Source organism: Camelus bactrianus, chromosome 14 (assembly GCF_048773025.1).
Source record: "Camelus bactrianus isolate YW-2024 breed Bactrian camel chromosome 14, ASM4877302v1, whole genome shotgun sequence".
NCBI lineage: Eukaryota > Metazoa > Chordata > Mammalia > Artiodactyla > Camelidae > Camelus > Camelus bactrianus.
In genome coordinates this window covers 6,540,193-6,564,820 of record NC_133552.1, presented here as the reverse complement: position 1 = coordinate 6,564,820, position 24,628 = coordinate 6,540,193, and the positions used below count along the sequence as shown (strand labels likewise).

Genomic DNA, 24,628 nt, shown 5'->3' with positions numbered 1-24,628 from the left:
AATGGTTCTCATTTTAAAGACCAGTTAACCGAAGTAATGTAAAGGTTAAGTAGCTTGTCTAAATGCTGGGCCAAGCACACAATTGACTTTATATGTAACATAAACCTGGCCTTCTAGCCTCGTTTCTGATTTAACCTTCTAAGGATTGCCGTACTCTTCAGGGCTTTAATTATTCTAACTTCAGCTCGAAATTCCTACATATTTCATCTATATTTCTATGTGCCTGAGGGAGAGTAAGCAAGGAGCTCTCAGGCAAACTTAAAAGGACACAGAAAGCTGTAAAAGACCTGATAACAGCAGCAGAGTGCCACCTTTTTTTTCCTTTCTATGCTTGTCTCTTTACTGAAAATAATAGGGACATAGCTATTAAAGAAACACAAGCTGTTTCAGATCAAATAAGAAGCAAAACTTATCTAATAATTTACGGCTCAGGAGTGGCAGGGTAGACCAAGGCCTGCTCACGTCAGATGTGTCAAAAGTAAGCAGACAGCTTTCCAAATTATGCCACATATAAAACCCGCTTAAAAAAAAAAGAAAAAGGAACATTTCATTCCACAAAAGACTATCCTGCCGCTGATAAATTCAGTAACATTTAATACAAACCCTGTGCTTGTTACTAGAAATTTAAACAGAAAATCCTCCTTCTAATTTCTAATTCACCAGCTGTGGGGTAATTTAGACAATAATGGAAGCGGATACCGAGAAAGCAGGGTAAAGAAATAACGCCATCACTGAGGAATGCGCACAAAAGCGCTAGAGGGAAGCCGGCCTCTCCCGCGAGTCCCCCAAGACAAAGCCAGCTCCCAGCACGCTCTGCGGCCGGGACTACACATCCCAGCATGCAAGGCGACACCGTCCTCCAGCCTGACTACGGTTCCCTACATGCTCCTCTGAGAGCCGGTCGGCCTCCTTGGCGTCCGGGCGTCTCGGGTCTCTGCAGAAGTAGGGATGTGTGTCCCCGCCTGCTCAGCCTCTCCTTCGAGTCTAAGGGTCGGACACCATCGCTCATTATTAAATCACGAAGATTACGATTTTTCGAGTCATTTTTCATTGTCCATTTTATTAGGACAGCGAAGAGCCCCTAGCTAGGGAGGGGCGGGGCGTGGGCGGGTCAGCTTGGCCTGCTTGAGCAAATAGCGCCGGAGCGGCTGTCCTGCCGCCATGGCAACGACTGTCGTCCCCAGAGGGACCAGCCACCCATTGGGTAGAATCTTTCGAGAAGGCTCGAGAAGAAGGAAGCGGAAGTGGCACGTGGAGGGGCCGGTGGAGGCGCCGGTGAGTAAATGCCGCAGATTCTGGAAAGTTCCGATCAGTGCGATACATAAGGCTGAGGAGCTGGGACCTCCCCTTTTGGGTCGGTAGTTCAGCGGCGCGCCGGTGAGCCAGCGGCTGTAGATCCAGGCAGCTAGCCGGAGCTGCGGAGCGACCTTTGGAGACTGAACGCCGTTTTCTCCAGTGGAGATTTATCGGCGAGCCGCCACTGTTCCCTGGAAGCCGGAGGCGCCTGACCGGTTGCTGTCCGTCTGTCCGTCTGCGTGACAGGAGCGAACCTTGCGGGAGCCGCGCGTGGCCGGGGCAGGAAGCGGCGGCCAGAGGACGCAGACCGAGACCCAGACCCAAGGCGGAGGCGGACCGAGAACCGGCCATGTCGGTGGTGGGGCTGGACGTGGGCTCGCAGAGCTGCTACATCGCGGTGGCCCGGGCCGGGGGCATCGAGACCATCGCCAACGAGTTCAGTGACCGGTGTACCCCGTAAGTGAGAGCCTGCGGGGCGCTGGGGGGAGGTTCGGGGGCGGGGAGCGTGGGGACCCCAGGCTTGAGACTGGTTGCGGATCACCAGGACGAAGTGAGGGCGATGTGGGAAGCGGTGCGCCCCTCCGTGGGGTCAGGATGCTGGCCGCCCGGCCGCCGAGTAGGCGAGGGGTCTTGGGGGCACAAATCGGAGAGGGGGTGTCTCCGGGGTTCGCGGGGCCAAGAGAAGCCCGAGAGTCTAATCCTCTAGGGTCGTCACTTTGGGTGGGCTTCCTCCTGGGGACCGGGGTGCGGCCAAGGCTGAGACTTCGATCTCTTTTCTAGGCAAGAAGCTTCAGCCAGTTCTTTCCGCGGCCGCCCCCGTTTCCCCACCCGGCTTCTCTGAGCTGGCTTAGCCGCCCCCAACTCGTCCCCCTCCCTCCAAACATGTCTGCATCGCAGATCCCGGGCTGCCGAGTTTTTTTCTTCCGCATTGTGAATCTCGAAATGAACTGGAAGCTTCCAGAGCCTGTATGCTGCTGCTTGAGCAGTGAGAGGGCGGATTGTTGTTAGCGACCACAGAACACTCCTCTGATAAATCTGCCTGCTCTTACTCTTGGATCATTTGTGGAAGATGTAAACGGCTTTTTTGCTCATTTTATGAGAGCCATTAAAGAAGAATCCCAAGTCGTGCCCTAATTTCTTTATTAATTTTGCATGATTAAGAAGGAGAGAAAATAAAAATTGCGTACTTTTGTGCTAGAAGCTCTCCAGAGTGTGGATGTTGTCACTGAGTTAAGTGGTATATTCTACAGCAGCAAGTGGTGGGCAAAGGTTAACATTTTAAAAAGCAACTTTTTGGGGGGGGGGTCTTAATTTCTGAGCATAATACATGGAAACATGCCTGTATGTGCACTAACAAAAACAACTGTTTGTTTCTCAGGGAAAATGATGTAGGTATTTATTTTTAATGCCTTAAACCCAAGGTAAAAATCGTAGAATGAAACATTGAGCCCAAAGGTGAAATGACTGGGGGCTTGTATCACGAAGAGTATTTATGAAAAGTGAATGGCAAATCCCAAACATCTAAGTATTAGTTGCATTGGGAAGACTTACTCCCTGAGCATCTCATGCATGGACCTCTGTAAATCTATATAGTCTTTTCTTTGGCTGTGCAAAGGGCTGTGATGGGAGTCTAGTAAGAAAGAAGACAGTTTCTCAGGCTTTCATGCCTGGGTGCAGTTTACATTTTTTTCTGTTTGATCCAATGAAAGGAAGAAAAGCTCAAAGGAGAGTAAGAAAAAATTACGTGGCTACAGTGACCAGTGTGAAACTAAAGATGACAGATAGGGCTCTAAAACGTGGTAAACTGAGGGTAGTATTGGAGTTTCTTTTAATATTTTTTGGAAGATAGATATTTGGTTCAACTGCATTGGCTACTGTTAATTTCTGTTTAGTGTAATTGATTTCATTCTCCCCTTGGAAAATGAGTGAATTTGTTCTACAGCTGTATATTTACTCTGAGCTTGGAGTGATACTAGGTTTTTGGAAAGAATTTTAAAGATCTAGCCTTTGCTCCAACAGTTCGCTGGCTTTTAGGATGTGATTGAGCATCTGCTCAAATAATCTAGGTCAAAGATGTTTCTGTTACAGCAGATTTAAATTTGATTCAGCTTGGTATTTAATGCCCTCAGTATATCCCATTTTGCTCCTATGGTACCATTACTCTTATCTGCCCTCTAAAACCTAATTCACTTCCTTCCTTCTGACGAGACTTCTCTGCTCTGTGCTACCATTCTGTCTCCATTTCTCAGAAGGCTGACTCAGTTACAAGTCACTTTGCTCGTCAAAGCTGACTTAATGTAACTGATTATTCAGTCCTTTTCCTCAGCATTTGTACTTGTTTCTGCTGTGGTACTTGCTTCTACTTGGCTTCCTCAAGTAGATTTCTTCCATACAGGAGTCTGTTTTGTGCTTTTAAATTCCAGAAGCATAACTTAGGCTTACTTGTATCAATTTAATTCTATAAAAACTTTTGATCCTAAAGAGTCAAATGGTACGTCAGGACAGCAATAAGTATGATAGTGATATTTAGATTTGTATGGAGTTGGTAACTGCAAAGTGGTTACACCATACTTTGTTAAATCATGCATCTCAGGCCATGTTAATAATACTCTTTAACTGTTCAAAGCATTTTCAGAGTTACTGTCCACTTCCTAACAATTGGAGCCTAGAGAATTATGCTGGTATTGGAAAATGTTCTCTGATCCACGAGCAGACTGGATCTGGGATGGGGATGGGATGGGTGGTGGGGTACAACTGACACCTAGATTGGATTCTCACAGTAGCAGTTAAGGGGGCCCCTCTTAGAGTCACTGAAGCTTTAGACTTCAAAATTGTGCTGTCCTTGTGCCCCAGTCCCCATGAATGGGTAGGACATTTATATTAGAATCTTTCTCATGTCATTTAAAAATGTTCACATTTATGCTTTTTAACATTTTTGAAACATGCTTTTAAAATTTCTTCCAGATCAGTCATATCATTTGGATCAAAAAACAGAACAATTGGAGTTGCAGCCAAAAATCAGGTAGGTTTAAGAGAATTTTGATCACTTTTTAGGGGAGAGGTTTTAAATGTAAAATCTCAGACATAAGAACATGAAATACCTAAGCCTATCTATTTTTTTGTTTTAGAACTGTAATGCAAGTATTCCTTTGAGCTCTTAGATACTTTGCTACCTTCTAATTTATCTAATTTTTAAAAATTATAAATGAGACACTTGTTCTTTCATGTGAAGTTTCTCATGATATTCATTTAAGAGTTAAGGATTCCTTTTATAGAAGGAACATCTAAGAAGTTCTGCGTTTAAAAGTGTTTCCAGGTTACTTACTAATTAAGGTGGTAGGAGGAGAGCTTCTGTCCAGGCTCTGCCGTCTACGTGGTGGCCATTGGCTCCCCATGGCTCTGCAGCACTTGAAGTGTACCTGATCTGAATCGAAAAGTAAGGTACAGAATACATGATTTCGAAGACTTAAATAAAGAGTAAACCACCTCATAAATTTTTTACACTGAGAGCATGTGGAGATGATGATATTTTAGATATACTAAGCTGAATAGGTTATTGAAATTAATTTCACCCTTTTTCGGAATTAGGTTTCCTTATTAACAGGACTTGAAAATTTACCTATGTGGCTCCCATTTGGGGCTCACGTTATAACTGTTGAAATGTAGGAGCTGAGGAGAAAAGTAAATATGAAATATGAAAATTCCTTTTGAGACTCTTTTAAGGAAGGGACTGAAAGCAATCCTATTGCAACATGTAAAAGTAACATACACTGTACACCTTAAACTTATACAATGTTACATGTTGGATTTATTCAATTAAAAAAGAAAGATTGAAAAAATTCTTTTAAGTATGGAAAATATGCTAAAAAAGAAACAACTCTAAATCCTGGAATACTACTCCATATTATTTGAAAACTAGTGTTGTCAAGCTATATTTTTCCCTTTAAAAAGTGTAGATCAGAGAAAACAGCAAATAGTAAACTGTTTTGGCATTTTCAAGCTAGTAACTTTAGAAGTCTTAGTTTTTTATCTTTTAATTATTTTTGTATTTTAAATAAAGTTCCCAGTGCTGACATCTTTGCGTGAAATATGCTGTGAAATGGGACTTGTAAGTCCAGAGCCTGATCATCAAAAACCTGTACGTGCAGCGAAAGCACCACCTCATACAGGGGTTTTGTGAATTACCCTTGCTTTTTCTGCTTTTTGATATCGATAATTAGTATTCTATGCTATTAATAGGTCAAGTAGCAATCCATGTATTTTGTGGCCCCAAATATTTATACTAACCACTTAGCAACTTAATAGACTATGACAATTAACTGTTTTTAAAAAAATGTAATATGACTATGTTGCTGCTAGATCTCCTTTTTCACTTATTCATTAGGTGTAAAACTTGCAGGTTTAGTAGGGGGAAGGAATACGTATAGGTCTTGGGAGTTACTTAGACCTGTAGTGATAGTGTCACTGTCTTCGAGTTTATCTTGGAGATGTTGAAGTCTGTGTGTGTCCCTCTCACGGCCTCCCTTCTGGCATTTCTGTTGGGGAAGAAGAATAAAATCTATTCACTGATGGAGAAATTTAGGGCTCTAGGAAAAGTGACTTACATCCCTATGGTTTGAGTTGTACATTTGACTTTCTTCTTAATTGCTAATAGGTGTGGAAATTAGGAAAAAAAAAATTAAATCTCAAATTTCATTTGCAGCAAATCACTCATGCAAACAATACAGTATCTAATTTCAAGAGGTTTCATGGTCGAGCATTCAGTGACCCCTTCATTCAAAAGGAGAAGGAAAACTTAAGTTACGATCTGGTTCCAATGAAAAATGGAGGAGTTGGAATAAAGGTAATATAATTGACCTTAGGTTCCTTTCTAGGAAATGGTCTAATTCATCTACAGAGAAATGTACTTAATTCTTAATAAATATTTAACTCAGTTTTGTTAATTGGGCAAGGTGTTCTTAAAAACTTACTTATTTATCTAGCTTCTCTTAAACTGTAAGTTTATGTTTAAATCATCATTGAAAATTATTCATATGGTATATACTGCTACAACTTTTTTGTGACTTGTTGGCAATTGTAAAATTTAGAGTTGCCTCATGGTGTTTATTCCTGTTGCATTCCTGTCTTGTGATCTGCACAAAATAATATTTATCCCAGTGATTCATCTCTTCAGTTAGAGTGGAAATTTACTACCTTCTATAATGTTTTGACTAGTACTTTGGATATGGGGAAAACCTGCCCCAGCTTTTTTTTTCCTCCTCTTCATCTCTAGGGGAAAAAATCTTTCTTTGTTCTTAGCTTTCCTTTCCCTGTTTTCTCTTCCTTTTACCATTCCTTTCCTCCTCCTTTTCTGAACAGCTGTAACAATAAAGATTTTCTGGAAGAGAATATGTAATAATGTTTGGAAGTTAATATTAGTATGTAGCTTTAAGAATCATAGTATTTAAAACATTTTTCTTTCCTCAATATAGGTAATGTACATGGATGAAGAGCATCTATTTAGTGTGGAGCAGATAACAGCCATGCTGTTGACTAAGTTAAAGGAAACTGCTGAAAACAACCTCAAGAAGCCAGTAACAGATTGTGTTATTTCAGTAAGTAGAATTCAGCAAGGAAATGTGTTTCATTTTAATTTGCTTTCTTTATGTTATTTTTTAATATTGAATGTGTGAAAGCTGTTCTGTAGAGATCAGAATTCCCCTGGACTGTATTAACATAGTGTTCAGCAGCATTTAAGAGTAGGTTTGAGTGGTATTTTTAGCCAGAAGTTGCAGAGGTTCTTGAGTGGTGGTGCAAATCAAAATCTTCTGTCAGGCTTTTTGAAAATACAGACTGACTGGTTGAATTGGAGGATATTCTAAAGTTACTTGATGTGTTGTTAGACAGTTTGTATACTTAGATGGGAGCTGTTCAGAATTCCACCCTCACGTGAGAACCAGTGAATTAGTTTTTGGTGAACATTTACTTTGAAATATAACCGACTGTTACATTTAGCACTGGCAAGCTCACTGCGTCAATGGACAGTTGATAATTAGGTTGTCAAGGAGGACTTGCAGTGTACAAAAGCTGCCTCTTATTTGGACACCAAAAAGCTGTTGTCAGTCCTGCACTCTCAGATGCCTCCAGTCATTTCTTAATCTGCTGGGATTATGCTCTGCACCGGGACTGTCTGTAATGAATTTACCTTCGGCCTGGTTTGCATCACATCCGGGGCAGGGTGGGCTGCCCAGACATGTCAGAAGCCTTTATGGCAGTGCATCCTGGGGTATGAAAGGATAGAAGCAGAAAGGCTAAAATTTCTCTCTTGCAAGACAGAAGGTGTTCTACCAAGGGGCTGTCTGGGTCTTGCTTGGAGAAATGCTGTTAGGTTTTGGTAAAATTAAAGAATTAAGTTATATCAGTGGTCCTTCCTTCTTCCTTTTTTCTTTTCCCTTTAAATAACCTAATATGGAAAACTCAAGAAAGTAGTGTTCTGATTTGAAAGGTGAGCAGAGACCCCACCTTTGCTCTTGCCCCTGTCTCTTTCTGAAGCATTCGTAGTTACTATGGGAAAAAACATGAAAGCCAGTGTACCAGGTTTTCCCTTAGGCGCTTTCCAGTTGTGTGATTATATGAGTGTATTCCAGGTCTACTGAATTAGAAGGTACTCCACCTATTAATGCACAATGACTAGCCAAGCTAAAGGGCAGTGGCTAGAATTAGCCCTGTATTACCTTTAAGTGCCTGTCGCCTTTATAGTTTAGTTACATGTAACATTTAATGTTGACTTAGCATAACAGTTTCCAAATGTCAGAAATTTAAGACTAGTTTGGAAATGGTATTTCATCCACTTAAAGTTAAAACTTTCTGTTAGATTTAAGTAACTGTTAATGTGTCTAATGAATACTCCTGATTACTTTTTATTTCAGGTTAAAATTTTGTTATAGTGAGTTTGATGTGATAATTCTAGGGCAATCTTTTCAAAAGTAGTTACTGTTTCTGAACGTTAAGAACTTGTCAGAAACTTAGTCTGAAGTTCTGTTTGTTTCATATCTTGGCTGGGGACTGTTTAGCTGGGCTCTTGTGAATTTATTACAAGTGGCTGTGAGGAGTTGGTATGCATTTTTGTGATCTAGGTGAGTTAAATCCTTTCCCTTTTTGTTTGTAGGTCCCCTCTTTCTTCACAGATGCGGAGAGGCGCTCTGTCTTAGATGCTGCACAAATTGTTGGCCTAAACTGCTTAAGACTTATGAACGACATGACAGCTGGTAAGAAGAAAACCTGCTTTTGTGTAGAAGTTAATGTGCTGTCCAAACTAAAGTTAAGACACACTGGGTCTGTTATCAAACACTTTCATGTAGGTGTAGAAACACAGCTTATTAAAAAAGCATGTGTTAGATTTGAAAGCCTTTCAGATGCTTGTTTTAATGAGAATATGGCACTTTGTCAAATTTATGAATTTGCTTTCATTAGGAAATTTCTTGTGTGTGTATATATATATCTAATCCTTTGAATTAGTGTGTTGGATTTAGTTTTTTTTTTTTAATTTCCTTACATGTTTTTATAGTTAAGTAAGTTTTCCCAAAACCTTACGATTGTTACTTTTACAACTACCTTGACCACTGATTTAGTTTAAAATATTTTTTTCTTCTATACTTTCCAGTTATATGTAGTTAGGAGTTGATCATTCATCTTCTATCAGATACTGATTTAAGCTGTACCATTTGCTGGGCCTGTGTTAGGAGTGGGTGTGGTGTGGAGCAGAGCACTCACTCACCTGCTCCTGGAGCTTCTGTCAGTTCATTGTGATTATAGACGGACTCAAAGTCAGGTATAGCCTCATGTATTCAGGCACAGCAAGAACAGGCTGTGTTTAGTATATACTTAATAGATGTGTTAAGAACTCGGTACTGACGACGTCTTAAGTATACATATTTAGGAATACGGTGGTTTCAAAAAAAGCTAACACAGACTGTGTAAGGTAGATCAATTACTTACCTTGAATCAAATTGGTAGGAACTACAGTTGCTCTAGTTGTATATTAAATTCTTAATTTTTTTGGATAAGCAGTCTCTAGCAGGTTGTGGTTGAAATGTAAGTATTTGTGTAATGAGTCTGATTCTGTTTGTGGTTACATGTGGATTACATTCCATTGTTTTGCAATCATGTTTGTCTTTTCTGTTATGTCTCCCCATTTATTTAAAAGTGATAGAACATTGTTCTAAAATCACAAAGGGATAAGGTAATTGATGCCAAGAAAATTAGTGTGAAGTCAGATATGAAAGGAATATGTTCATCTTTAATTGATCGAAGTATAGTCGGGTTTCCTGCATGTGTAGTTATATCAGTAACAATGAAATTCCTAAGAAAATGCAAACCAAAGAATTGAAACATACTAATTTTTTTTTAGTTGCTTTGAATTATGGAATTTATAAGCAGGATCTCCCAGGCCTGGATGAGAAACCTCGAATAGTGGTTTTTGTTGATATGGGACACTCAGCTTTTCAAGTGTCTGCCTGTGCCTTTAACAAGGGAAAATTGAAGGTAAAGTCATAAATTGGAACTAAGTGACCCAAATATTAAATGTGCTAAAATTGTCATTAATGTAAGCTGCTGAGTTTTTTGACTGTGCTCTTCTAGGTAATGAAGAGTTTTGGCTAAAGATACCAACAGAGAGTCATTGCTAAGGTTGATCTCCCTAAAGATGACGTGTTTGCTTTACCGTACTCTTCAAGTGTTCTTGCTTAGGGAAGAAAAGCTTTAAAAGATTATCCCGTGTAATTGTTAAGTCTCTAAGATATTTTTGGTTTTTAGCTGCATTTAGATTAGGTAGTTACCTGTCTCCTAACTGACTTGGATTTCATGTTGTAGTTTAAATAGAAATCTTGAGCCTATTACTATTTACTTGTTTGAGTAGTAATATTTAAGATTCTAGTTACCAATATTATTGAAAATAACCAGATTATTTGTTGTTTTAACTAAATTAGGTACTGGGAACAGCTTTTGATCCTTTCTTAGGAGGAAAAAACTTTGATGCAAAGTTAGTGGAACATTTTTGTGCAGAATTTAAAACTAAGTACAAGTTGGATGCAAAATCCAAAATTCGAGCACTCCTTCGTCTGTATCAGGAGTGTGAAAAATTGAAAAAGCTAATGAGCTCTAACAGCACGGATCTACCACTGAATATCGAGTGCTTTATGAATGACAAAGATGTTTCGGGGAAGATGAACAGGTGTGTCTTGAATTCTGCCAGATTAAATAGAAGGAACTTCTTGCTGAAACTATAGCCTGGGCGTCAGTTCTAGCTGTGGTGGTGTGAATCTCGGCCCACGTCTCAAGATTGTATAGGACCTGTTGGAAGTCAGAACCGTTAGAACTAGGGTTACATCTGCAAAGGGGGTTCTAAGAGAGAGCGTTGCTAAGTGCCCTCATGACTGACTAAGTCTTTTTGGTGGTATTCACTTTTCAGTATTTCTGGGCCAGTGATTGAGTAATGGTTTCACAAAACATTTCACAGAAATACATTGAAGTCAATGGAAGTATTCAAAGTAATCAAAATCGGATCACATGAAACATTAAGGAATGAAATGGCAATCTTAACATAAAAATGATTTATTCCAGTAATACCATTCAGATTGATTTTCTCCCCTGTCACCTTTCTACATCTGTTTTGTGTATTTTTGGGGGAAAAAAAAGTTACAAATTATGATACAGTTGAACTTGGCTCATGTGGAATTCAGGGTATCTGAGGAAAAAGATTCATTGGGTTGATAAGACTTATTGTTTAAAAAAATAGGACAGGATATTGGCTTTAAGATAATTTTCCTAAATATTTATAAAGTTTTCCTTTTAATTGCCAAGGGCACAATTTGAAGAACTCTGTGCTGACCTATTGCAAAAGATAGAAGTTCCACTTTATTCATTGATGGAACAAACTCAGCTCAAAGTAGAAGATGTGAGTGCTGTTGAGATAGTTGGAGGCACTACACGAATTCCAGCTGTGAAAGAAAAAATTGCCAAATTCTTTGGAAAAGATATTAGCACGACACTCAATGCAGATGAAGCAGTGGCCAGAGGATGCGCGCTACAGGTACGTACTGCCTTCTCTGCCCGTCTTTCTCTTGGTGCCCATTCCTCACCCATTTCTCCTTTGTGGTGGGGTCATCAGGTGAGCAGGGCCCAGTGCCCAGTTAGATTCCACAAGAGAATTACTTCTTAATAAATCTGTAAGGCTGTAGGGGCACAAGGATCTTCAAATCTGGAAGAGTTAGGAAATTTAAGATGAAAAGAACTATAGAACTAGTGTTTCTCAAACTGGGATGATTCTGGGGGGATCATAAAAAACACAGCTGTAAAGCACTGGTTAGCTCTGTGGTGGTGACAGATGTTACAAAGAAGGGAATTAGAATGGCAACCTGGTGTAAAAAGGAATAATTTGGGGGAAGTTGGCAGGGGTAAGAGGATTAGCTAACAGGTGGTTTTAACTTGCTTAACAAATAGGCAGCCCAGAGGCATAAAGGTTGTGAAAGCAAGAGCATCCAATCTAGAAGTTAACTTGATCTAGTTAGCGGTATTTTTTTAATATAAAGCAAGAGATTCTTTAGACAAAAGTATTTAGACTGAGTACTCTAACATTTTTTAAAAGAATATATGCTGACCACTGCTGATAATCCATTGCATCATCAAGATGCATCATGTTTTATGGGTTTTTGTTTTTGCTTTTTCCTTGATAATGGAGTATGTCTCCTGCATTAATTCCCCCAAACTTTGGAAGTTTTAGTTTTTTTTAAGAAGTAGAGCTTATTTTGGCTTCTCTTTTGAAGAATCCTGTGCTATTCAAGAAATAATTGACTTTAATTTACTTATTTATTTAAAAAATACTTTATTTACTATTGTACTATTAAATTATTTTGTGGGGGTGGGGGAGGTAATTAGGTTTATTTATTTTTGGAGGAGGTACTGGGGATTGAACCTAGGGTCTCATGCATCCTAAGCGTGCGCTCTACCATGTGAGCTATACCCTCCCCCTTAATTGACTTTTTATTTAGTCATCTATTTAGTCATTTTCATGTGACAAATCTAAATCCACCTGTTGGTCTGTTGGGTGTTGTCTACCTCAAATTTGAATTTGCCATTGCTTCCTTCATTCGTAAAATTACTTGAAATTAGGAACACTTTGCGTTTTACCCTTTTTCAGTTTCTTAGATGATTAAAAGGCGATGTGGACAGAGCTGCTGCGATGTATATACATGTTCACAAGTGATGCAGCCTGTGAAATGGCTGTCAGCAGGGCATTTATGAAAAGACCAGTGTTTTTTCCTAAGCCTCTCTGAACCTTGCTACTAATTAACAATTACTATCCTAAGATTCCTTGTGTTATTTGTACTTATAGCTGGTGATTGTCATAGTATTTAGGGGCTAAATCACTTATGCTTAATTCACATATACTTAAGACACGTAAGCAATTTTGTATTTGAATTTAAACCTACCCATCCTAGTTGAGTTGAGTTTTGTATTAAAAAGGTGAGTGAAATTTTTCATGTGCTCATGATGATCTTTTTTTTTTTTTTTTTGAAGTGTGCAATCCTTTCTCCGGCATTTAAAGTTAGAGAATTTTCCGTCACCGATGCAGTTCCTTTTCCAATATCTCTGGTCTGGAACCACGATTCAGAAGATGCTGAGGGGTATGTAGGAGAAAATATCTTTCAGATATTGTGTAATATAAAGAAAAATTAACAAATGGCTTTTATGGTAGAGTGATTGGGACCTCTTAACAACCAAACATACCAAGTATTTCTCCCATTTGGGGTTGTAAGTGGTGGGACAAGGCGGACACAGGTCCTAGACTCTGTTCTGCTTGTGCTGCACCGTGAGTGTGGACTCTGAGCTTCTGACGATGCCTTTCCCTTCGCCTAGCGTCCACGAGGTCTTTAGCAGGAACCACGCTGCTCCTTTCTCCAAAGTTCTCACCTTCCTGAGAAGTGGGCCTTTTGAGCTAGAAGCTTTCTATTCTGATCCTCAAGGAGTTCCATATCCAGAAGCAAAAATAGGTAAGCAGTTAATTGTATTTATCTTTTAAAGATGTCATTTACTTAGTGTCCAGGCTTAAACACTTTTCTTACTCTTAGCAGTGTTGAGTGGACCGTAATGCCATGTGAAGACATTTTCAGTTTGGGATAATGGTGATGGGGAAAGCTCTTTGTTTTATTGGTGAATAAACTGGCCTGTAGGGGGAAATGACTTCCAGTGCTGCTGTTACTTCCAAGTGTGTATATTTAGGAGAGTTGAGTGTTTTTCTTTTTCTAATAAGTCTATACTTATAGGATTACCACCTACTTTTAATACTAACCTTTCCTCTGGATGAAATGTTATCTGCAGAATGTTACTTCCAATTTAAAATCTGGTTCATCGACCATTAAAACTACTTCTCAAATACACCCTTGTATTATAATCTTTTTAAAAAATGTATCTTTTTTGGTACATTTTTCTTTAAGAAGCTGGACACTGTCCACCTAGTTTGACCCATAATGACTGGAAATCTGAGAGAGAGCTACAGGCATCTTCTTGAATAGCCTTGCCTCTTTCCCAGGCTGGGGGTAAAATTTGCCAATAATGCTAGATCTTGTCAGGACTCGTCTTTGCCCCATACCTTTTCACAATGAAATTGTTTGAAGGAGTCTAACCTGGCCAGTTGTGTTTTCTTTCGTACTATTTAAAACTAAAAATGTTCTGACACAAGAGTTGTTTTATTTTTAAAAACAGTTTTTAAGAATTTATTGATAGACAGTTAGTTTAAGGAATCACTGAATATAGGCTTAAATTTTAACAGGCTGGATTCTATTCCCCGTTGTGCAGAGGATAGTATCTAAGCTCTTCAGTGTGGCATCAAGTCTTTAATATCATCACTAAAATTGAAAAGCTTGCACGTACATGTAAAAACCACCTTACATGTTTCTGTCTCTTCTGTGAGTCTTCCTGGATGCCCTTCAGTAAATGCTCTTCCTTTCTCCCTCCCTTTCTCTCTCTCTTCCATGTTGTGTCAGTTTGTTTCTTTAAATGGATCTATGGCAATTATTTCCTGAACCTGGTGATTTGATACTTAATGAAGGTCTATTCCAACATCTTTCACTGACCTAGTAAATATAACTATGTGTGTTTGTGTAGACAGCACTTTAAATACAAGGCTATTAAATCTCACATAGTGCTTTGTGCATAATAGGTTCAAAATACTCAATTTTCTTTAGTGGTTTCTGTAGTAACAGTACTGTTGGTGGAGGTGATAACTGACATTCAGTGCTTGGTTCCAGAGTTTTAAGTGCTCACTGTAAATAAACACTTACCAACTCAGACCACAGAAGCTAGCTGAAGTAACTTGCAGCAGATCACACAGCCGAGTTTCAGGCCCAGGTAGTCTGGGTCAGAGTTACCACTCCTAACTCCTACTCGGTAATGTTCTGGAACTTCTCTATAATGCATAATAATTTCAGGCTTTGATACAGGTTTTAGCTCACCTTGCCTATTTGAAACGTAGGAAAATGTTTATTCAATCAACAAAACAGTATTCTCTGAATCAAAATTCAGCAAGTGCTTGGTATCATCTGCCTTATACTTAAGGCTTGCGTGTCTGGGTTGTGCTCACCTAGAGAAACGGGGAAGGAAGAGGCAGGGACGGCTTGTCCTCAGTCTTACAGGGTTTATGTCAGATGTATTAAGTAGAAAGTAACAAAAGTGCCCTTGCCTTTGAAGGTTTTATGGCATATTAAGACTAATCTCAACTACTGTAAGTATACTGTGTACCTGTAAGCCTGTTTTAAAAGGTTATGGTTATAGTGTACATTAAAGGGCTTAAATCTAATTTCAGGTGGCAGAGAAAATGGGGAGAGTTTGAAATAGCAATGTTAACTTTTAGTCTTCTTGATAGAGATTTAGATTCAATACTAAAATTGTCCATTTCTTTTTCTTCTAGGCCGCTTCATAGTTCAGAATGTTTCTGCACAGAAAGATGGAGAAAAATCTAGAGTGAAAGTCAAAGTGCGAGTCAACACCCACGGCATTTTCACCATCTCTACGGCATCCATGGTGGAGAAAGTTCCAACCGAGGAAAACGAAGCATCTTCTGTTGAAGCAGATATGGAGTGTCAGAATCAGAGGCCACAGGAAAACCCAGACGCTGAGGTAAGTTTGTGGATAAGCCTTTGAGTTAGAATATATGGTTTACTTAATTCTAAGCCTTAATAAACAGGAGGGGACGGGTTAAAATCTATTTTTCTTAATTTCAATTAAAATTTTGGGTAATGATGACAATAGTAGTCGCTAAGTTGATGGTAACATACAGCCTGGAGTTTGGTGAATTGTGACTAAATTCTGTGTAGCTTTACATATGACAATTTAATGAGTGGGTAAAGTTTCTCTGAATTGTTTTTTTTTAAAGACATAGGCCACATATTGAGAAATCAAATGCTGACTGATGATTAAGAGAAAAGACTAAAACAAAAACTGTTTGGTGAAATACATACAAAATATTAAAGCATTTAAAAAAAAAACTGGCAAAATTGGCTTTGGTATTTCAGAACTTGCTATGATTTCTGTGGTTCGCTGGGTTGTAGGAGGGCAAGGGAGGTGTCTGCCTAGAATCTAGGAGGTCTTGCTTGTTCATGGCTGTCCAGACCTCTGTTAGCATGAGTGCTAGTTTTCTATGGTCAGCAGAAGACTTTTAAGAAACTTTAAAGTAGATTAGTTGTTATAGATCACATCTGGGTTACGGTGAGGCAGCAGGCAGTGTTGTGTTTCAGATCAGATGTGAGAGAGCGCAGTGCTCCGTGTCAGAGAACTCTGTTGTCACTGTTATCATTCCTGGGATATTTAAGGTGCATTAGCGCCTGAGCTTTAGTTTTGTTCTCGTCTGGAAAAACTTCAGTGTAATGAGTTAAATGACCAGCGTTATAAACTTTCTCATTTGGCTACAGACACCATTTTTCTAATCTCTTGGTACCTTTTGGGTGTATGTACATCAGGAGTGTGTTGCTACTGACTACTTCAGTGTCTGCCTTAGGAACTTGAAGCCTGGAGAGAAAAGTATGAGAGACTTCAGGGTGGGCAGAAAGTAGTTAAATTCCAATGTTTCCAGCTTCGCCCAAAAATGGGGAAAGATACAGAGAGCACTGATAGCCTGGGGGTTGCAGTGTCTCCTGACATGTGGCAGGTGTTCTTTATACTGGGGCCTTTTGAGTGTAAATAGCTGGGTCACAAAGAGTGGGAACGGAGAGGGTCTTGGTTCTCTATAAACTGAAATGATGAACCCCCAGATGACTGGTCGTTGGTTATTTTATGTAACTGTTAAGTTTCTTGAAATTGAGATTTGTCGAGATGCATGATGGCCGCTGGTGAAATTAGGTTTTGGGAGCTTGTTTCTGGGATAGAGGCCTGGAGTAAAGGTATTTCCTGTGCTTTTGAGAGTTAATCCTTGTACTGGGCTAGATGAAGGTGTCTTAGAGGGGGGTTCTTGGTCGTCATCACATCAGTCAGAATGCCTACTGCTGATGGTGTTTAACTGTGTTAACTGCTACCATTCAAAGAATTTCTTACAGGTGTAAAATATCTAAGATGTTTTCAAATATTTTGTGTTCATTTTGCTTTTATCCAGTATCTTTTCCCCTCGCCTATTAAGATTTCAAAAATTGAGTGTACTGTCTGTGGTGCCCTGTAACCTTTTAAACTTATACAAGTACACCTGCTGTCTACATCCTTTGTGCCTGGGCTTTCATTTCAGAAAAATATCCAGCAAGACAACACTGAAGCTGGAACACAGCCCCAGGTACAAACTGATGGCCATCAAACCTCACAGTCTCCCCCTTCACCTGAACTTACCTCAGAAGAAAACAAAAACCCAGATGCTGACAAAGTGAGTTACTCTTCCAGTTCATTCCATTAGACAATGTTGCAACATGTGATCATTAATGGTACCGTTCAATCTGCAGTTTCAAGAGCAAGCACCAGGTTGTCTTATCCTGTGTAGAATTTTTTTTTCCTGTTGAATTTCTGTGTTTTTCAACTAAAACCAGTTAGAGGTATTCCAGCTCATCTGAGAGAATTGAATATCCTGCTCTTTCGACCTGAAAGCTTCTCTTGATTAACTGCACTCCAAGCAGCTAGCGGCGAATGCATAGCTTTTGTGTTTTCTCTAGTGCTGGGGGTGTCTGCAAATGTGAGCATCGAAGTAGGCACAGCGCAGTGCTGTGTGATTAGTTTTCACCTGAATTCGTCTGATAAATACATGGGCTATAGGAGTCTAGTAAACTTTTTTCTTCTCTCAAATCACCTGTCAAATTTAAATAAATTAATTATGATGATCTGGTAATAACCAGATTGCATTTCAAAGTAATTATTCTTTTTTTCTTATTCCATAGTATGTATCAGAAGCTAAATTAAATAGTTGTGTCATGTGCCTTGAAAAATGATAACTTCTAGTCAAACCTAAACAATTCATGGTCATATGGATATTGATTGGGAAGTTTCCATTGTTATTCCAGATCTGTGCTTTGCAGAACTTCATTCTTTGTGCAGGCTGCATATAAATGATTAACTTTCATCAGTAGTTTGGTGTTCTGTCATGTTCTGAAGATAGAATTGTTTACCCTCAGACAATTACAGAGAGTTGTCCATTGGGATCAAAATACCCTTTGCACTTGGTGAAAGGTTTTTGTTTTTAATCTCCCCACGCCCCGGTTGATCCTGTGGGGCTTCTACCATGAGCTGCAGGTCCTGATTCTGGTTTCTGAAAGCCTTTTCCTCCCGTTAAAGGTGATGTGTTGATGGTATAGCAGCATTGCTTTCTTTGCAATAGCAGCTCCTTAATTTCAGCGTCACTTCTCTTCACTGAGTGTTGACTGTGAGCTGATTCATGCCGGTGGGCTCAGCACCTGTCTACAGCGTGACATCGGGTAGCATCTCGTGTTCTTAGCTGCAGGTGGGACCACTGGTGCTGAACTCCTTGGAATATCATCACAGACGCCCTTGGAGGGTCCTGGTCTGTGCCATGTGGAGTGTATTTTGTGATACACTGGTTTTCTCAGTAGTTGGCTTAATGTTGCTGGATGGTCGTATCCTGACTTAACCTCCATACGTGTAGCTGTCATCCACTTGTTCCCCAGATACCTGTTGTGTTCTGTGTTTTGCTGGGTGTAGGTGTCATCTGATTCATTTTCTTTCTTGTTTCGTGCCCCCAGAGCATGCATAATATATTGGAGGTTTCTCTTATGCACTAGAAGGAAGAAGACATGGGGACTGCAGGCTGACTGACCAGATTATTACTAGTGATACAGCTCACAGCACTTCAGAGACGTGATTCCTAAGGATCACTGAAACAGAAGCCTGGGCAACGTGCTTTCTAGTTCAGTTTCTGTCTTTGTGATTTTAGGCAAGCCACTGAGCCTCTTCCGAGTCCCATTTCATCTTACAGAGCGCTTGGAATTCTAACATTCTTTACAGCTCCCCCCCTCCACCCATCCCCAGTGCCAGCGCTTGCTGTGCCTCGTGGGCCATCTGTTCCTGTTTCACTGTCTCAGCCAGGCAGGGTACATGCTGAGTGCCCCGTGGTTGTCTTCTGATCTGTTCTACGACTGAGTTTCCTAAATTGTGTTCTTTGTCATTTGTGCTTATAGGAACCTGCAGAAATGAAAATACTGTAAAAGGCTTGGAAAAATCAAAGGCCATAGGAGATACTTACTTCTTTAGCCCTGTATTTACATATTTTGAAAAACTTAAGCAGCATTTGCTGCTTTATCTCTTTATGCCTTAGAGTTGCTTATAAGAAGTGATACGGCTCAAAGGCAGATAGTAGGAATAAAGATATAGAGAGAGATAATAGCTATAGATACACACATACATATATATGTGTATGTGTCTAATGTCCACATTCAGGAAGGTCTAAAAGGCACTCATCAGAGTAGAGCAAATTGTAATTAAAGCAGGTTTAATACTGGGATATATAGAGACTCAGATATTATGGGAATAGTGTTGATCCTAACATGTTTAGCAGTTGGTTAAATTCTATCTGGGGTTACTTTTAGATTGTAGGCTATAATTTAAAGGTGTGGTAATTTGATGAAATTTTTTTCTTTTTTGGAGTCACAAACATTGCCTAAAGGGATTAGAAAGTAAAGAGCTGTGAAGAAGAGCTTTTAGCAGGAGAGATTACATTTAATATGAAAAGAAGAATATCCTGGTGAATTCCTGAAGGGAAGTGTGGCATGTCTAAGTGTCATTGCAGCCCTGATTTAAAATGGGCAGGTGGAAGTTAGATGATCTTATACATTCTTCCAAATTTGTGATTTTAGGAATTTTATTTTTGCTTAAGTCATCAGTAAGTATGATAGGGAGATTTTTGTTTTTCAAGGATTATTTAAGAATTTCTCCCTTTTTCTTTTTTTTTAACCTCTTTCCCAAGGCTAATGAGAAAAAAGTTGACCAGCCTCCAGAAGCTAAAAAACCCAAAATAAAGGTGGTGAATGTTGAGCTACCTATTGAAGCCAACTTAGTCTGGCAGTTAGGGAAAGACCTTCTTAACATGTATATAGAAACAGAGGTAAGTAATTCAATTAAATATTTTTATTTTGGAATATGTTTAGTTGTCCCTGTTACCCACATAATAGATGAGTGGCTATAATTCTGTCCCGTGCCTCAAGTTTTATACAATTTTTAGAGATAGGATAAAGCCAAAACTAATAGTAAAATTAGAAAAATTGTAAAATTGTATTTTCAGTTTAATTTTTTTAAAACAAGTTTTGTTTATGTTTTTGTATTCTTATTAAAGAGAGCTGTACCATAGATCTCTCTGCTTGGTGTAAACTTGATTGCCCAAGTTCTAATGTGAAGAAATTAGATGCTGCTGTCTTCTAGCTTGGAGGAACACAACGCAGTGGATATCTCAGGCCACACTAAATGTTGCGGTTAAAATACGTACATCGTGCTGCTTTGTAGTCTAGAATATTTGAAATAATTGAGATTCCGTTTTCCTTTACTGAGATGGGAACATTGTGTTTAGAAATTTAATAATAAATTATACTCCGTTCGTATTATATTTGATAAATAAGTGGACTCGAAGGACATTTGTTTAGCTTTGGTTTAAAAATGTGGTAGCAAAGTGTTACGGCCATTATACGTGGGTCAGTACTGATCCCATTAGGAGACGACCGTGTAACTACAGAGAAGAAAACAAAACAAAACCGTATGAAAGTAGATTGGTTTTTTTCCCTTAGTATTAAATCAGAAATGTGAAAGCTGTGTAACTTTATTAATGTTTAAAAAAGAAACTTCATTCTGTGTATTTAGAAAATGAAGAACTTTGTAGGAATTATTGGAGAATTTTATGAGGTATATATTAGAACTATTAAGACTTTTTTTGGGTATAATTATTGATTTTTATTAACACCAGAATCTAGTTAAAATTTAGTTATAGTTAAGAGAAGACTGGAATTAACCTTTTCTGCTTCCTGACAGGGTAAGATGATAATGCAGGATAAACTGGAAAAGGAAAGAAATGATGCTAAAAACGCAGTGGAGGAATATGTGTATGAGTTCAGGGACAAGCTGTGTGGACCATACGAAAAGTTTATATGTGAGCAGGTATGTTTAGAGCTCTGTTTTTATTCAGGTAATCTCATTATGAAGTGTTTAATATCAAATTTGACGTCTAAACTAACTTGAGCTTTTTGAAAACAAAACAATTTGAAGTAGAGATGATATAAACAAAGTCATGGAGAGAGGCTCATTACTGATGTGTAGTTTTATTCTAGTTTATCCCCATAGCTTTAGTTTTTACCATCAAAGAAAGAACCTGTCAACACATTTGTTCGTAGTCTGTGACATCACAGTTACTGGGGGCTAGAAAGATAAATGAGAGAAAATCCTTGCTTTCAAAGACCTCAGATTTTTTTGATGACTCTGGTCCTTTGGTTGCTCTCTGTCATTGTTTTATCCCATAAGACTTGTTGATCCAGTGATGCCAAAGTTTATCAGGCACCAGTATTCCTCTTAGACTTTTCTGAGCTCCCAGAAGCCGTATGGCTCTAAGTAAATCCAAGAAGCACAACTGTGACAAGTGGGCTTTGGAGAAAAATTCGCTAGATAGAAATCTAGGGTGGTTTCAGGATGAAGTCTGGAGTCTATTTTCATCCCAAGATCCTTGGGCTGCCTTGTAAGACGCTTCATTCTTGGCTCCGCCCTAACATTTCCTGGATTTCTTATGGTTGGGATTCTGAGGCAGAGATGGCCCAAACCAGCTAGACCTCCTAAAGCCAGAGTAGAAATGCATGCTTTATGTAAGTTGGTTGGGGGTGACTTACGTGTTCAGTGATTGAATTGTCAACTTGTCCAGTTTCCCTCGCAGTATTTGATAGTTGTGGAAGTGAACAGAAAGTGACTAATCGAGACCTAATTTTTTTTGGAGAGTAGGAAGATGATTGCTCTTCCATAATCACATTTTAGTGTATAAATTGTCCAAAGTTGGACTTCTAAGAAAAATTATTAAAAGTCAATCAGAGCAGTTTACCAAAAATTCTCAAACATCCCTGTGTAAAAGGATAGCCAAAGGACAGTTGTCAACCCCTTGTGTAAAATAACTGTATGGAGCTAATGGCAGAGTGTTTATTGCTCCCTGATACTGTTCAATGAAGACAGCCAGCTAAGTGCCTTCGTAGAGATAAGATTAGCTATCTTCATGATTAACACTTCTGAAGATGACTGTTTTGTTGTGAAAACTTTTTAAGTATGATTGCCACTAAATGTTGATCTCACGTTTCATATATAGGATCATCAGAATTTTTTGAGACTGCTCACAGAGACTGAGAACTGGCTCTATGAAGAAGGAGAGGACCAGGCTAAGCAAGCGTATGTGGACAAGTTGGAAGAATTAATGGTAGGCCCTGCTCGCCCCCTAGAAGGCAGAACTTGTGCTTGAGACTGTAGACTCTGAATATACAGTGATGACAAACACTGATTCATTACATTTGGTTTTAGAAAATTGGCACTCCAATTAAAATCCGGTTTCAAGAAGCTGAAGAGCGGCCAAAAATGTTTGAAGAACTGGGACAGAGGCTGCAGCACTACGCCAAGATAGCAGCTGACTTCAGGAGCAACGTAAGTCTGTGCGCAGTGAGGAGGTTCCCTGGGTGTTAGAAGCTCGCGTGTAAGTTGAGGGACCTTCATTGGGAACAGATGTTCTCAATTTAGAAGGTGGGTTTTGGCGTTTGACCAAAGATAGATTTGAACTTACGGAAAAGTGGGTCAAACTAGGTGTTACTGTTAAATACTTAATTCTACAGAATGCCCTTTTCCATTCAGGATGAGAAATATAACCATATTGATGAGTCTGAAATGAAAAAGGTTGAGAAGTCTGTAAATGAAGTGATGGAATGGATGAATAATGCCATGAACGCCCAGGCTAAAAAGAGTCTCGACCAGGACCCCGTTGTACGTGCTCAGGAAATCAGAGCAAAAATAAAGGTGCGTGTTTCCCTCTAGCGCTTACTGCTGTGTTTTCTTAGGGATTCCGGTTGCAATCATTTGAACTATAAACATAGCCATTTTTCCTTAAATCTTTTACCTCATCCTGGAACCACATTTTTTAGTTCATTATTGATATTACAAAATATAGAAGACCTTATAAGATTCTGTTAAATTTCTATTTTTTCATTTATTCATTAAGTTCAGCAAATACACTTGTTGAGCCCCTACGATATGCCAGCCGTTGTTCTAGGGGTTAAACCTTCAGTGTACAGAGAAAGATGAGCCCCGTGGAAGTCATCTGCCAGTGCGAGGAAGACTTTACGATAAGCGAGTAAGGAAGGATATCAGATTGTGTTAGGTGCCAAGGGTAAAAATTAAGAGTCAAAAGGGTTTAGGAAATTTGGGGCGATGGAGAGGGACCCAGGCTGGTATTTTACCTGGGAAAGCCTTGCTGAGAGCATGAGGCTTGAAGGAAGTTGGGAAGAAAACCAAGGAACTGCTTTCTCTGGAAAAATACTCAGTAAAGGTTAACATGAGCCTTTGAGGTTAGTGGGCTGTATATAAGCTTGAATTCTAGCTCTTTGTCTACTAATTTTTCTGATCCTGAGGTTAAGTTATTTAACCTCTCATTCCATAGTGGGGATGATAATTCCTACCTTTTAATACTTACTGCGAGGAGTAAATGGGGTAACAATATATGAGTACTTAGCGAGACCCTGGCACAGTGTAGAATAGTATTCACTTCTCTTCTGATCAGGCTTCAGGCGAATGTCATGAGCAAATGCAATTCTTTGAGGTATGTGTAATTGGCATTGGTGGAACAATGCTGGTCCGGGTATGTAGGAAAGTTAATTGAAATGAAAATGAACTAGAGTTAATCTGATGACTAGTTTTGTTTTCCTTTCATAGGAGTTGAATAACACTTGTGAACCTGTCGTAACACAACCCAAACCAAAAATTGAATCGCCCAAACTGGAAAGAACTCCAAATGGCCCGGGTGCTGATAAAAAGGAAGAGGACTTAGAAGGCAAAAACAGTTTCAGTGCTGAGCCCCCACATCAGAACGGCGAATGTTACCCTAACGAGAAGAGCTCCATTAACATGGACTTGGACTAGATGACACGACCCTGGCTTAGTCCTTAAATTAATAAAATATTTTGCCATAGTATGTGATTCTACATAACATACTGAGACTATTTATATTTTCTTTTTTAAGGATGTTTAGAAACTTTGTGTATTATTATATGGAAAAAGAAAAAGCTTAAGTCTGTAGTCTTTATGATCCTAAAAGGGAAAATTGCCTTGGTAACTTTCAGATTCCTGTGGAATTGTGAATTCATACTAAGCTTCTGTGCAGTATTACCATTTGTATCACTGAGGATGAAATTGACTTTTGTCTTTGGAGAAAAAACCAAACTGTACCGCTTGTTCAAGAGGGCTGTGATTAAACTCTTCAAGCATTTGTTTCTGCCAAGGTAGTTTTCTTGCATTTTGCTCTCCATTTCAGCATGTGTGTGGGTGTGAGTGTTTATAAACAAGACTAAGTCTGACTTCATAAGGGCTTTCTGAAATTAATTCTGTCCAATAGAATATGACTTTTTGCTTTGATATTATTAACAACCCAGTGACTAAAAGCAAAAGCTAGTGAAATGTGTTAGCAGCATGCAGAACCAAACCTTTAAAATCTCTCTCTCGCTATTCGGTATGTTGTCATGTGAAGGTGTAAAATGTAAGAAACATTGATTCTGTTTGTAACTGATGTTGTGAAGCCTTTTATGAGCTTTAAAATAAAGTTCATCTTATGGTGTCATTTCTAAACAATATTGTCACTAATTTAAAAATGGGATTA

The 24,628-nt window shown here is 39.1% G+C and overlaps 1 protein-coding gene across 2 annotated transcripts; it reads left to right on the top strand.

Moving 5' to 3' along the window:
* The first annotated feature begins 1,256 nt into the window (after positions 1-1,256).
* On the top strand, positions 1,257-24,589 carry HSPH1 (heat shock protein family H (Hsp110) member 1). 2 transcript variants are annotated; one of them, XM_010951527.3, is made up of 18 exons: positions 1,257-1,752; positions 4,261-4,318; positions 5,999-6,139; positions 6,768-6,890; positions 8,444-8,543; positions 9,686-9,819; positions 10,263-10,507; positions 11,137-11,365; positions 12,853-12,959; positions 13,192-13,325; positions 15,242-15,450; positions 17,045-17,176; positions 19,721-19,858; positions 20,773-20,898; positions 22,082-22,189; positions 22,291-22,410; positions 22,615-22,776; positions 23,689-24,589. In XM_010951527.3, exons 1-18 carry the CDS (start codon positions 1,646-1,648, stop codon positions 23,893-23,895), a joined length of 2,580 nt encoding a protein of 859 aa, XP_010949829.2. In that variant the 5' UTR covers positions 1,257-1,645; the 3' UTR covers positions 23,896-24,589. The 2 variants fall into 2 exon arrangements, with proteins under 2 accessions (XP_010949829.2, XP_045370101.2); XM_045514145.2 differs by lacking the exon at positions 17,045-17,176.
* Positions 24,590-24,628: the final 39 nt, after the last annotated feature.